The following is a 14,972-nucleotide window of genomic DNA, read 5'->3' as shown; positions in this document are numbered from 1 at the left end:
GATGTAGTACATACGTCACAGATGTAAGTAGATGGAATGTGTAGGTTGTAAGGAGGTGCGATAAGGAGGTTAAGGTAGTACATACGTGACAGATGTAAGGAGGAGCGATATGGAGGTTAATGTTGTACATGCATCACACATGTAGGGAGATGGAATATGGAGGTTAATGATGTACATATGTCACAGATGTAAGGAGGTGCGATTAGGAGGTTAATGTAGTACATACGCCTCAGATGTAAGGACATGGAATATGGAGGTTAATGATGTACATACGTGACAGATGTAAGGAGGTGCGATATGGAGGTTGATGTAGTACATACGTCACAGATGTAAGGAGATGGAATATGGAGGTTAATGATGTACATACGTCACAGATGTAAGGAGGTGCGATTAGGAGGTTAATGTAGTACATACGCCTCAGATATAAGGAGATGGAATATGGAGGTTAATGATGTACATACGTCACAGATGTAAGGGGGTGCGATATGGAGGTTGATGTAGTACATACGTCACAGATGTAAGGAGATGGAATATGGAGGTTAATGATGTACATACGTCACAGATGTAAGGAGGTACGATTAGGAGGTTAATGAAGTACATACGCCTCAGATGTAAGGAGATGGAATATGGAGGTTAATGATTTTCATATGTCACAGATGTAAGGAGGTGCGATATGGAGGTTGATGTAGTACATACGTCACAGATGTAAGGAGATGGAATATGGAGGTTAATGATGTACATACGTCACAGATGTAAGGAGGTGCGATTAGGAGGTTAATATAGTACATACGCCTCAGATGTAGGGAGATGGAATATGGAGGTTAATGATGTACATACGTCACAGATGTAAGGAGGTGCGATATGGAGGTTGATGTAGTACATACGTCACAGATGTAAGGAGATGGAATATGGTTCATATGGTAAATACGTGACAGATGTAAGGAGATGGAATATGGAGGTTAATGATGTAGTTACGTCACAGATGTAAGGAGGTGCGATATGGAGGTTGATGTAGTACATACGTGACAGATGTAAGGAGATTGAATATAGTTCATGTGGTACATACGTGACAGATGTAAGGAGATGGAATATGGTTCATGAGGTACATACGTCACAGTAGTTAATATAATACGTATCCGCCAGTGAGTGAGCGAATGAGTATGGTTTTACGCCGCTTTTAGCACTGGGGACACCAGTAATAGGCTTCACAAATTGTACCCATATCGGGAATCGAACCCGGGTCTTCGGTGTGACGAGCGAACGCTTTAACCACTAGGCAACCCGACCGCCCCCGTAACCGCCAGAGAATAACAAGTCTCGAGTATCCGACGAAACAAATTCCACTGGGCGTAGTTATCAATAGGCAAAATAGCGGTGAAAACTATATGAGTAGATCACTGAAAATCAGTAATGACAGGTGTTCGCGGAGGGGGGCAGTGGAAGTCAATGTGGAACATACATCAAAGTTGTAAGGAGGGAGACGTTGGAGGTTAATGTAGTATATACGTCACAGTTGTAATGAAGGTGGTATATGGAGGTCAATGTAGCATTTATATGTTCTCAAGAAAGTCCCGCTAATTATGTCGATAAGTCGTTCTTGTGCGAGCGAGGCGCTCATAGGGGCAGGTGGCTGTTGTCAGTAAAGCGATTTAGTGTTCTGTTTCGCAGTGGATTTCGCCAAAATATTGGATCCTATTTAAAGCAGAGAACAGACACAGCAGCTTATTTGTATATGAAGATCGTATTCTAAAACAGAACGATACATGTTTCATGGTCATGGGCAGTCTTGGCACAACACGCACTGATGTCTGTCCGTGAGCTGTTGGTTGTTCTCGGATGTGCGTGAGGTGTAGACTCCACTGCAGTGTCATTGGTCATGAATGATGGATCTGTGACGTCAACCTCCTCGCCGGCCCATCCATATTACAGTGGCGATGTGTGGGGGAGATGACAGCCAGCGACAACACATCCCCGTCCTCACGGACGCCTGGCTTCCACGCTCAGACTCCATGTGTTAATCTTTCATCATATGATATCATGGTAAATAAGTTAGAAGGGTGTTGTTGCCGAACGCCAGATATAACTGTCGAGGTGTTTCGTAAGGAGCGTTCTTTGTACCTGTTTTGGTCACGTGACTCTGCGGCCGCTCCTCGTCTCCCGTACAGAACCAAGCTGGACACCATCTCTCCACTCCTCCCTGTGTTGCCCCAATCATCAGCAAAATAGATTAGGAGACAATTAAAGCACCTCCCATCCCGACTGTGTCGGGTGGTCACGAATACATACGACATTCTCAGGGTTAATAATTAAGTAAAGTAGTCTGCACCCTGACTGACTCGTCATTGCCACGTGCGCGCACGTTAATAACACATAGAAAGACTCCCAATTAAAGAAATACATATTAGTCATGAATTAATGATCTGGTTCAGTCACGGTTGGTATATGTGAGAGAACACCGTCTAGAGTTACCCCCCTTTGATGAATCCCGTGTGTGTCGGTTACTGTTCCTAAATGTCAGCTCTCAGGCACGACATCTCTATGACAACTCGCTGACACACGAAGGGAGAGTTCAGGAATGGGCCAATGAGCGTTGCGTCAGGAGCTTCGTCATAGCGAATGCCACTCCTCATCCATTCCACGACTCGTGTGGACTCAACACGGAGCAGAAGACGCTGCCAACAGGTAATGATCACAGGTGTTTTACTGATAAACATCACTGTTAAACTAAAAAGTGAAAATTCTCACATCTCGGCTAAGAAAACAAACCATTGCATATTTAACATTACATGTAACAGAATTCTCACAATAAACATACGAGCACCGTTCAATGTTCTCCTGCTTGATCTACCTCCATGGAGTAGGAGGTTGTGCTCAAGCCTTCCCTGCGGCAGTACTGGCATGTCCGCCACCAGAAAAAAACCCATAGTGTACAACGACTTAGCCATCGGTTAACGTTTTCACTTTAACTAATCGAAATTGTTATGCAGCGAACGAGTAACTTTGTAGTTTGATGAGAGACTGTTGCGCAACAGATCCGGCAGTGCTCATCATCACCATTGTCACTGGTGTGCACGACCCTCGTGAGTGCTTATCATCATCATTGACACCAGACGCACAAGTGAACACCAATTTAGGCTATGTTTATTCTTCACCTCTGTCACTAGACAATTGTTATGTAATAAACAACGGTCCCGTTAACGTTTCCTGTCATCACTTCAACCACAAGCCAATGCTCGCCCCGGTCAATACTAGTACATTGACACTAGAACTCTTCACCAATCTAGTCAATGCGTATCGATATCGCAACCATCAAAAGATACTCGCGTACAACGTTGTCATCAATGCTTATCGCCATTGCCGCTAATAACAGGAGACACTTCTCAGTACTGCACAACGATCTCATCAAATATTATTGCCATCATCACTAACGGGAGAAGGTACTGAATAACGATCTCATCAATGCATAATGTCGTCACCGCAAACGAGAAAGGCTACTGTACAACGATCTCACCAATGCTAGTCGTCATCATCGCTAATGCAAGACGCTACTGTACAATGATCTCACTAATGCTTATCGTCATTACCGCTAACGGGAAGGGCTACTGTCCAATGATCTCACCAATGCCTATCGTCATCACCGCTAACGCGATACGCTACTATCCAACGATCTCATCAATTCTCTTGGTCATCACCACTAGTACTAGACTAGTACAACGCCCACTACCCAGCCATATCCTCTTCGCTGCCACCAGAAGCTTATGCGCAGGAACCAAACCAATGAATGCAATGCTGTAAACGTTACAGTCATTGCTTGTCGGTATCAACAGAAGTTTTGCAATAAAATTGTCAAGGTGTATCATCACCACTGCTACCAAAAACAATTATTGTGCTAAAGCTGATCGCCGTCACTGCCACAGAGGGCGTCATTCGCCCAGTGAGCAAGCCAGTGTATATCGTCATCCTTCCAACCAGAAGACATTGCCCAACGAACAAGCCAATGCTTATAATGCTCACTGCCAACAGAAATAACATTTTGTGGGACGATCTAACTAATGTTTATAGTCATTACCGCCATTAGAAGCAGGTGTTATACAAAGAGCAAGCTACACAACAAACCATTACGCTCCTTCAATTTAAATAAATGGATTCCAAATGGTTGGGGGCAATAAACTGTCTCCACCTTCAATTCCAGAAGCTAATTAATAATTTGGCAGCAGAGTTTCGAAAGCGAAATACACAAAGTGGCTTTTGAGGGGACCATGCTTCTATACAAGAAGGGAATGGTTATCTGTATACGTCATACCGTTTGAGTTCGCAGGCGCACCCACTGTAGCTTATATGACATGAAACACAGTCGGTCTTTGACTTCAGGTCTAGAAAGTATCTCACGTGTCCTATGTGAAACTGTGTTGGGGGTAATCCTTAAACGTAAAATTCATTTACATTCGTAGCTTGTGTGAGTGGCGGGTCCTGCCGGTAGAGCAGGACACTTACTCTCTTCCCGGACACCTGGTGTCATCACTGATTTTCACTGTATGCAGTTTGGTCAGATACAATTCTCAAAAGTAAACCTTCTTACGCCCGGCAGTTTATATTGTGCGACTAAAATTACATTTGCTTGGACTACCAATGTGCACGAACCCAGTCCTGTCTTAGGGTCCGGTTCACCGCAGTTTTAAAGCCAATATGTCAACCGAAGAAAAGGTAACTAACATGACCCATTAGACAGTCACAGTACCTGATAATATATATTACTAACAAGCTTAGATAATCTGGCCAGGCCTACTTCTCCACATATGACTGTCTGTGAGGCCAACGGCTCCATACATGATTATCTGGGATACCTATTTCTCTATATGTGGCTATCATGGAGGCCAACCTCTCCACATAGGATTTTCTGATATACCTACTTTCCCGTAGATGATTGTCTGAGATAACTATTTCTCTATATGTGGCTGTCTTGGAGGCCAACTTCTCCATATATGGCTTTCTGATATACCTACTTTTCCTTACATGATTGTCTGGGAGGCATTCTTCTCCATATATAGTGATCCATGAGTTGTCAATATATGACTTTCTTTGCGATAGAGGTTGATAGCGTTTTCCATCTGTTGCTATATGAAATCCGATTTCTTCGAATATGATTTTCTTAGAGGTTGCTGCTCTCTCAGGCGCAATATTTCCACATATTGTCACCCATGAGGCCATTGATCCATATACTGCTGAAGGAGAGATCGACTTAGAACTCAAATTGTCGTTATCTGATACTTTTCACATATGAGTTTCTGAAAACTTGAGAAGCCGATTTATGCCAACGGGTCTGCGAGCCTATCGTAAAAGCCGAAAAACCCACGCCTAAACACCCAGGCAATTAATTTTGATCGCAATGCTTGAATTAATCCGTCAGCAACATACAATTCAGAACCAACTGATGAAACACCACCAAATCTACGAATGTCGTTATCTTGGCACATGCTGGGACGTTAATACATCATAATCGTACCGTGAGTAAAACACTAAACTATTCGCATCCAGCATACGGACTATGAGATGAGGTGATATTGGGTTTAACGTCGTATCCAAGATTGTTGCACTTATATAGCGACGTGCATGTACGTGTGTGTTTGTGAGGCTGCTTGTACTAGTCCGGACTGATGCCGATTCATAGTGCCAGCTCACTGAGATACCATGCCAGTTTTCCATGAATACCCCACTCAGACACAGTATACTGACTCCGAGACGACCAGTACTCGCCCCTTAATGCCGATCGCCAGACAGGGTAACAACAAGTACCATCTTTTAACGTCTTTTGGTATGACGCGGCCGTGATCGAACCCCGGACCTTTCGCTTTCCAGGCGGACGCTCTACCACGAGGCCACGGAGGTGGTGCATACGGACTATGACGTAATTAATTCGAAAAGTTGTGGACCTTGCAACGAAACACTAGAACAGCTTCAGAATGTGTAGATTGGTAGACCAGATCTCAGTTAAGTGTGCTATTAGTGCGTTCCCAGCAATATGATTTCGAAGGACTTCAAGACAGGCTTCACACACTATACCCATGTGTACTTCTCGGCCAACCCACAACCCCAACATCGCCCCTGTGGTGGTGGTGGTAGTTGTGGTGGTGGAATTAATTGTTAATTTAAGACCCGCACATTCTGAGTTGTTTCCCTTCCTTCAAAGACATGATGGCGGGAAATTCTTCGTTAACGGGGCTTGACCTGTAATGTGCGCAAACGCAGGCTGTAAATAAGCTTTTCATCTGCTGATCATGTGACATAAATCCACAACTGGCTTCCGCCTGGCGGCCAGCAATGAGCTCTGCTTATCTATAACACACCAGACAGATTCACCAATTACCCAGGGCAGTAAACACATGCCATTAATAACTCTCAAGACATGCGTCAGCATATGGCTGTCTTGGTTCATCATCCATTTCATTATTTCACAACTGAGTCATATTAATCCTCTAAACAGCTCACTAACCGATCCTCTCTTGCATTATATTAAACCATAACAAACAAAACCTAGCATCACAAACACGTGCTATGCCAAGTATGAAAGATAAATTGATGAAGAGTATTTGTTGTACGTTTGAATTACGAAGTAATATGAACTGTTTGTAAAACATGCTCATGCAAGATGGTTTAGCTAGGAGACTGATGATAGGCAGTGGGATGTATATTTTCGACATCAGGATTGAATATGTCAAAGTTTTGAATACATGGCACGATATTTTTAGGGCTCTGATTGAAGCTACAGCTGGCATATGTTTTATCGTTATTGAAGACTAACCATCCCCAAGTGTTATTTTCTTTCATGTAGAATGAATAATGATAATCGGAAATATGGATATTGATCTGGGATTTAGAAGGTCAGCCCAGAAAACATTAAACGAACGTATGTGGGAGTCTCAAAAATGAGCTCTAAAGTAATCGTGTGACGTGGATATTACACGAAGGGTTGTTGGTGAATCAAATCTGAGCTCAAAGGTCACCAAGCGAACATATAATGATGCATTAAACATAAGCTCAACGGTCAACAAGTGCACCAAAAGTGGTTCAACAAAAGTGGTTCACGAGATGTACCTGACGGCGGGAAACAAACGTGAGCCGAAGGCTCACGAGATGTACCTTAAGGGGTGCATCAAACATGAGCTCAAGGCTCACCAGATGTACCTGACGGCGTGCATCAAACGTGAGCTCAAGGCTCACCAGATGTACTTGAAGGCGTGCATCAAACGTGAGCTCAAGGCTCACCAGATGTACCTGACGGCGTGCATCAAACATGAGCTCAAGGCTCTAGAGATGTACCTGACGGCGTGCATCAAACATGAGCTCAAGGCTCACCGGAATTACCTCATGGCGTGCATCAAACGTGAGCTCAAGGCTCACCAGATGTACCTGAAGGGGTGCATCAAACATGAGCTCAAGGCTCACCAGATGTACCTGACGGCGTGCATCAAACTTCAGCTCAAGGCTCACCAGATGTACCTGACGGCGTGCATCAAACATGAGCTCAAGGCTCACCAGATGTACCTGACGGCGTGCATCAAACATGAGCTCAAGGCTCACCGGAATTACCTCATGGCGTGCATCAAACGTGAGCTCAAGGCTCACCAGATGTACCTGAAGGGGTGCATCAAACATGAGCTCAAGGCTCACCAGATGTACCTGACGGCGTGCATCAAACATGAGCTCAAGGCTCACCAGATGTGCCTGACGGCGTGCATCAAACATAAGCTCAAGGCTCATCAGATGTACCTAACGGCGTGCATCAAACATAAGCTCAAGGCTCACCAGATGTACCTTAAGGGGTGCATCAAACATGAGCTCAAGGCTCACCAGATGTACCTGACGGCGTGCATCAAACATGAGCTCAAGGCTCACCAGATGTGCCTGACGGCGTGCATCAAACATAAGCTCAAGGCTCACCAGATGTACCTGAAGGGGTGCATCAAACATGAGCTCAAGGCTCTAGAGATGTACCTGACGGCGTGCATCAAACATGAGCTCAAGGCTCACCAGATGTACCTGAAGGCGTGCATCAAACGTGAGCTCAAGGCTCACCAGATGTACCTGAAGGCGTGCATCAAACGTGAGCTCAAGGCTCACCAGATGTACCTGACGGCGTGCATCAAACATGAGCTCAAGGCTCACCGGAATTACCTCATGGCGTGCATCAAACGTGAGCTCAAGGCTCACCAGATGTACCTGAAGGGGTGCATCAAACATGAGCTCAAGGCTCACCAGATGTACCTGACGGCGTGCATCAAACATGAGCTCAAGGCTCACCAGATGTGCCTGACGACGTGCATCAAACGTGAGCTCAAGGCTCACCAGATGTACCTGACGGCGTGCATCAAACATAAGCTCAAGGCTCTAGAGATGTACCTGACGGCGTGCATCAAACATGAGCTCAAGGCTCACCGGAATTACCTCATGGCGTGCATCAAACGTTAGCTCAAGGCTCACCAGATGTACCTGAAGGCGTGCATCAAACGTGAGCTCAAGGCTCACCAGATGTACCTGACGGCGTGCATCAAACATAAGCTCAAGGCTCTAGAGATGTACCTGACGGCGTGCATCAAACATAAGCTCAAGGCTCACCAGATGTACCTGACGGCGTGCATCAAACGTGAGCTCAAGGCTCACCAGATGTACCTTAAGGCGTGCATCAAACGTGAGCTCAAGGCTCACCAGATGTACCTGACGGCGTGCATCAAACATAAGCTCAAGGCTCACCAGATGTACCTGACGGCGTGCATCAAACATGAGCTCAAGGCTCATCATATGTACCTGAAGGCGTGCATCAAACATCAGCTCAAGGCTCTAGAGATGTACCTGACGGCGTGCATCAAACATGAGCTCAAGGCTCACCGGAATTACCTCATGGCGTGCATCAAACGTGAGCTCAAGGCTCACCAGATGTACCTGACGGCGTGCATCAAACATAAGCTCAAGGCTCTAGAGATGTACCTGACGGCGTGCATCAAACATGAGCTCAAGGCTCACCGGAATTACCTCATGGCGTGCATCAAACGTGAGCTCAAGGCTCACCAGATGTACTTGAAGGCGTGCATCAAACGTGAGCTCAAGGCTCACCAGATGTACCTGACGGCGTGCATCAAACATAAGCTCAAGGCTCTAGAGATGTACCTGACGGCGTGCATCAAACATAAGCTCAAGGCTCACCAGATGTACCTGACGGCGTGCATCAAACGTGAGATCAAGGCTCACCAGATGTACCTGAAGGGGTGCATCAAACATGAGCTCAAGGCTCACCAGATGTACCTGACGGCGTGCATCAAACATGAGCTCAAGGCTCACCAGATGTACCTGAAGGCGTGCATCAAACATAAGCTCACGGGCTCTAGAGATGTACCTGACGGCGTGCATCAAACATGAGCTCAAGGCTCACCGGAATTACCTCATGGCGTATATAGGCCGGTTTATAGCAGTGGATCAAACAAGAGCTCAGGCGTCACCAGGCTAGCATATAGTGGTGCAAAAATCATGAACTGAATGGTCACTAGGCCAACATAAAGTGGTGCATCAAGCATCAAGCAAGGGTAGCTATGGGAACAAATAGTGGTTCATCAACCATGAGCTTAAGGCGAAGAGGTTCCTAAAAACAGTTTTTAACGAAGCATACACATTGATGCTTTCTTTCTGAAAGGAACAGACAGGATATCTGCTCTACATGGCAAGCGATGAGAATAACCTAACTATCCATATGACAATGATAGTCAGTGACGTCATTAGACATTACGTGCACACTGAAGCCTGTTTAATGTCGCCAATGGTGTCTGCATTACGTCAACCGCGCTGTAGGCCGCGGAAATAATTATGTAACACTAGCTTGGCAAGAACTTTTATTAAGTCGCTTATCTGGAAACCAATGGATAACTTGTTTAGGAAGCATGTGATCCTAATGATTACACGTACGTTATTCGCTTTACGCAGGTGTATCAAGTATAAAGTCTTAAGTCACACTTGGTACATATTGTTTCAAGGATACGTCATATGTCACCAGGCTTTCGATAATGGTCGATCAAGTATGTACAGGTAGGTTGGCATCAACACATTTTTTTTAGTTTTAATTAATCATGAATTTCAATTATAATCCATCTTGTGTAACTGGGCTTTTATTATGATATTTCACAGATCAAGGCATACATTAAACCCTCAGCCAACCCCGGCTTTTCTATAAGCACTGAACGTGTATAAAAAATGACATCAAATAACTACAGCCGAATCCTGTTGTCTCGAACTCCTGGGAACTAGAGAAAAAGTTCGACTTATCCAGTTTCGATTCATCCGATTCGATCGTATTACTATCTGACTATCTGAATGTGAGTTCGGGACAACCAGGAATTTGACACATCCAGGTTCGGTTGTCGTTGCGGCACATTTAGCGGTGTGTCAAGTGTCAGAATGATACAAAGACGTACAAGGTAAGGACCAGAAAGGTCAAACCCATGTTTCTTTATGTCATGATACGCATGAAATACTAGCAAATTTGTTTTCTATTTAGTTTATTTTTTTTGGTGGTTCAAGCAGGACATGCAATCCTCAGCAGAGGTAAACATAGTGATGTATCAGGGATGAATACCCAAGTCCCTAGACGTTCAAACTTGGCTGAATGAAACATAACGCATAAAAAAATACCAAACATACATTGGGATGTAACAAGCAAGGTGCATCATTACAAAACATATAGAATGGGGCGACCCTAGTCTAGAAGAAGTTAATTACCCAAACTCACACATGCCAGATGTGACGTTATAAATCATACGTGTTCATGTATATATATGAATTAAATCAGGATTGAAGCACATACGTTGTCAATTCAAAACCCTAAAATTAAGATACAAAAAAAAAACAACACAAAAAACAAACAAACAAAGTATTTAGGTGTGTATTGTAATCAAAAGTTATCATAATAGCTACATAGCTGTTATTAAGGATGGACAGCAATGTAAAGATTCTGGGAACAGCATCAGTCTACAACCTAATATCCTCGGAAAACTATTAGCGTACCTACAAAGTCTACAATTTTGTGTCAGTTTATTGCAGGATAAATTCGTGATATGTTTAAATAACCAAATGTTCACTTGGTGAAGCATAGGGTATAGTGGGGGATGTGTGGTCGGATGAGGTGTATACAATCCACACCCTTAAGTAATTAAGAGTGACTAACATTTTAAGCATTTACCCCTTCTGGTATGACTGACTAGTTACTGAAGTGGTTTAGAGCCATTTGGTGCAGAACCCTGATGGGTGTGTTTCCCTTCTGTAATGAGAAGAGGCGGACGATGTGTAGTCATTGTTGTTCTATTGTCCTTAAAGGGCAAAGCCCTGCAAACATGACATGGTGTGGCAGTTAATAGTTTTCTTAATGAAACAAAACAGGTAACGTTACCACACAGGTTTGTAGGTAAATATTCGGTTGCGTTTTACCTACATCAGCGAGTGTCCGTTTTCCTTCCGGGCCATACGTTCTGATTGAGGAAGGATCGGATTTCTGCGTCGATCTCTTTACGCAGAGGGGCCGTAAATACCGCCACCTGTTGGCACATGTTTCTGTGATGAGGAGCCGAAATGTGTGTGATCTGGCTAAATGCCTCTAATTATCTGCCTTCATGCACGGGTACGAGACTCGCCATCTGGGCTGCCTACTCGATCACTTCATGTTCACGGCAGTAAGCAGCGCTCAATCCGCACTGCTCATAGCTCAACTCGAACTGGGGCAATAAATGGAGCTACCCCATGTATATTACTTGCCACGCTGGTATTTGTCCATATCACAAGAACGAGTCTGATATGAAGGACAGTAGCCCCAAGGATATAGTGTTATTATCAGTTGCGTCACATATATCACCTGCCACGCTGGTATATGTTATATCGTCCGAAGAACTAACCTAATATAACAGTGGATAAGGTGTGGGTCGTATGTATGCGGGCATATCACAACTAACAGATATATTAAATGAAGGAGTTGTATCATGTAAATCATCTGAATGTAAAGTTACCGCGGAAAGAACGTTCCTATTATGACAGACGAAGCCAGGGTATATTGGAATCTATATTACCTGCACATCACAACACGTTCGATCCTGCTATAACAGATGAACCAATTATATATCTATGTCCTTATTACCTGTTTCGCTGGAATATTTGCACATCATCACGATACCAGATTTAACCTACTATATCTGGTACAGGAGTTGTGTCATCTATCTTACTTACCACGCTGAACTGCAAACCTTGTCAACAGAACATTCCCTTTTTGTCGAGCAATATTCCAGTTGCTCCAGCCTTTAGAGTCTACATTTCACAATTTTTGAAGTACAATTGTACATGCTCTTTCTGCGATCATTTCATACGGCTCCTGCGCAAACGTTTATTGACCAAGGACTCATTAAAGATTTCAAAAGGTGTTATGGTAGACATGTGGAGGACAATTTCACATTTGACCCAACAGGGGCCAAAATGATGTCCAAAGCAATTACCTGTTCTCATTTGTTCCATATGTTCCAGTGTATTTTCATGACTTGCCTTTGCATGTCTTTGTGACGGGTGCCATCGATTGAGCAGGATACGCTGATATGTGCGAGCCACCGATGGAGCAGGAAACTGACCTATTCGCGAACACCTGACATCATCACTAGTTGATACTGATAATGATAATGTGTGTACTTATATTGCGCTGGCCTCCATACTCATGGTGAATGCTCAAAGCGCTTACATTATTACACCGATCTGTGTACACTCGACTTTCGTCCTCAGTTCCTCGGTGAGTATACAACCAAAGCTGCCTTGTCAGGCACTTGAGGGTTAACAGTCACATTACCATCTCATCCTCTCCTACTGATTCATAAACACAGACCCATGATATTCGGAGTCGTACAATGGACCATAATGCAGCGTACAACATAGAATAGAGTCTGTGAAATGAATGTGAATATAGCCACGTACTTCTCTTCTGTAATGCGTGTGTACCGATACGACAAGACCTTAAAGATAGTATTTACAAAGATGATTTTGTGTTGGTATCTTCCTCCGATATTTAAAGCCCTTTTAGTGTCACATTAACACCGAAATGCATCTCTTTCATATACAAACAAAATAATACACACTTGCGTAGAAAGCCTAAGGAAGTATACAAAAACATACACAAATAAAGGAGTATTTGTGAGCACTGGTGTTCAAATGAAAATAACATTTATTTATCTTAATTTACGATAAATATGACTTATTAAAAATCGATTAACATTTTTACGTTTAACCCTACTTTAGATATATTATATCCCTTGTGTCATCTATTAACAAAAGTTCGATACGAAAGTGTTTACAATTTTACACACTGTGCAACGTTACTTATTAACATAATTGTTTCAAACACTTCCAAACAGCTTTGGCTAGTATTGCCATGTGACCTTTCCGTCTTGAAATAAATCATTCATTCATTTATTCAAGTTACCTTAAATAATGGATAAACGAGTTTTGCCATTTACCTTACCTGCTAGACACTTGTGTATGTGCATGTCATAGGGACTCTCATGATAGATGTACATGACAAGAACTAGCCTGATGTGCTAACAGCACTAGTTGTGTGATATATAAGCTGCAACGCAGGTACGTGTGTCATATCACAAAACTCGCCACGCTGGGTTTAGGATAATGTCACAAGGACTAGCCTGCATGCTGGAAACACAATTAAATAGTTGTATCACATGCATTACCTGTCACGCTGCATTTCACAAGAACTAACCTGATATGTAAGAAGCACTTAGCTTATTGTGTCGTCTATGTTACCTGCCACGCAGGCTTTGGAGTATAACAGAACGAAATATGAAAAATGAAGCAGTTAGAGGAAGGCATGAATGCTTTCAGATTAGCATCTAAGGTTCTTCACGATACCGAAATACATTGTATGTTTACACTTCCACGATGCGTGTAGGTGTTCCGAGAATGAGCTAATGCAACTCGGGAGATATAATTGCAGTCAGACACCCTTTTGATGTACTCCACGAAGCATGATTCCGCGATCTCACGCTTTGCGCCACACGGGGTAGATTCGCATTCGATGGACTGCACAGGTATGAAAACATTCACAGATCAATCTGATACACTCCACAAATCATGCACGAATATACGGAAACATATCTCTTTCACTCCATAGGTCACGGATGCACGCAAAGACGTATCATATGTATTCTATAAGGATTCTGTTTACTGTTACGGATGTTCGCTAACACCGACATCATACATTCTACAGGAATAAATGCACCCACATACCTATACCATACTCTACAGGAATAAATGCACGCAAAGACCTATATCATACTCTACAGGAATAGATGCACGCACATACCTATTCCATAATCTACAGGAATAAATGTACGCACAGACCCATACCATACTCTACAGGAATATATGCACGCACAGACCTATACCATACTCTACAGGAATATATGCACGCACAGACCTATACCATACTCTACAGGAATGTATGCACGCACAGACCTATACCATACTCTACAGGAACATATGCACGCACAGACCTATACCATACTCTACAGGAATATATGCACGCACAGACCTATACCATACTCTACAGGAATATATGCACGCACAGACCTATACCATACTCTACAGGAATATATGCACGCGCAAACCCGTACCATACTCTACAGGATTATATGGACGCACAGACCTATTCCCCTGCTCTACAGGAATAAATGCATTACACATACTTGTATCTACTTTACAGTTACGAATGCATGTATATACTTTTTTCACACATTCTACAGGTATTAATATATGTACATACTTATATGACCAATTCTACAGTTAGGAATGAATGGATATATCAACATTTCAAACCATACTCTACAGGAATATATGCACGCGCAAACCCGTACCATACTCTACAGGATTATATGGACGCACAGACCTTTTCC

General features: G+C 43.4%; 1 protein-coding gene across 1 annotated transcript; it reads left to right on the top strand.

The window, feature by feature from the left end:
- Positions 1-7,086: 7,086 nt before the first annotated feature.
- On the top strand, positions 7,087-8,466 carry LOC139467800 (uncharacterized). Its single transcript, XM_071249307.1, has one exon. The coding sequence runs from the start codon at positions 7,087-7,089 to the stop codon at positions 8,464-8,466; it is 1,380 nt and encodes a 459-aa protein (XP_071105408.1).
- Positions 8,467-14,972: the final 6,506 nt, after the last annotated feature.

This window comes from Haliotis cracherodii, unplaced genomic scaffold (genome assembly GCF_022045235.1).
Source record: "Haliotis cracherodii isolate W230 unplaced genomic scaffold, xgHalCrac1.p SCAF_2, whole genome shotgun sequence".
NCBI lineage: Eukaryota > Metazoa > Mollusca > Gastropoda > Lepetellida > Haliotidae > Haliotis > Haliotis cracherodii.
Note: the sequence above shows the minus strand (reverse complement) of the source record. Positions and strands in the feature narration are given on the sequence as shown.

Bases quoted from the DNA above. Each gene is read 5' to 3' on its own strand.
- LOC139467800 (XM_071249307.1), top strand. From the start codon at position 7,087: ATGTACCTGACGGCGGGAAACAAACGTGAGCCGAAGGCTCACGAGATG.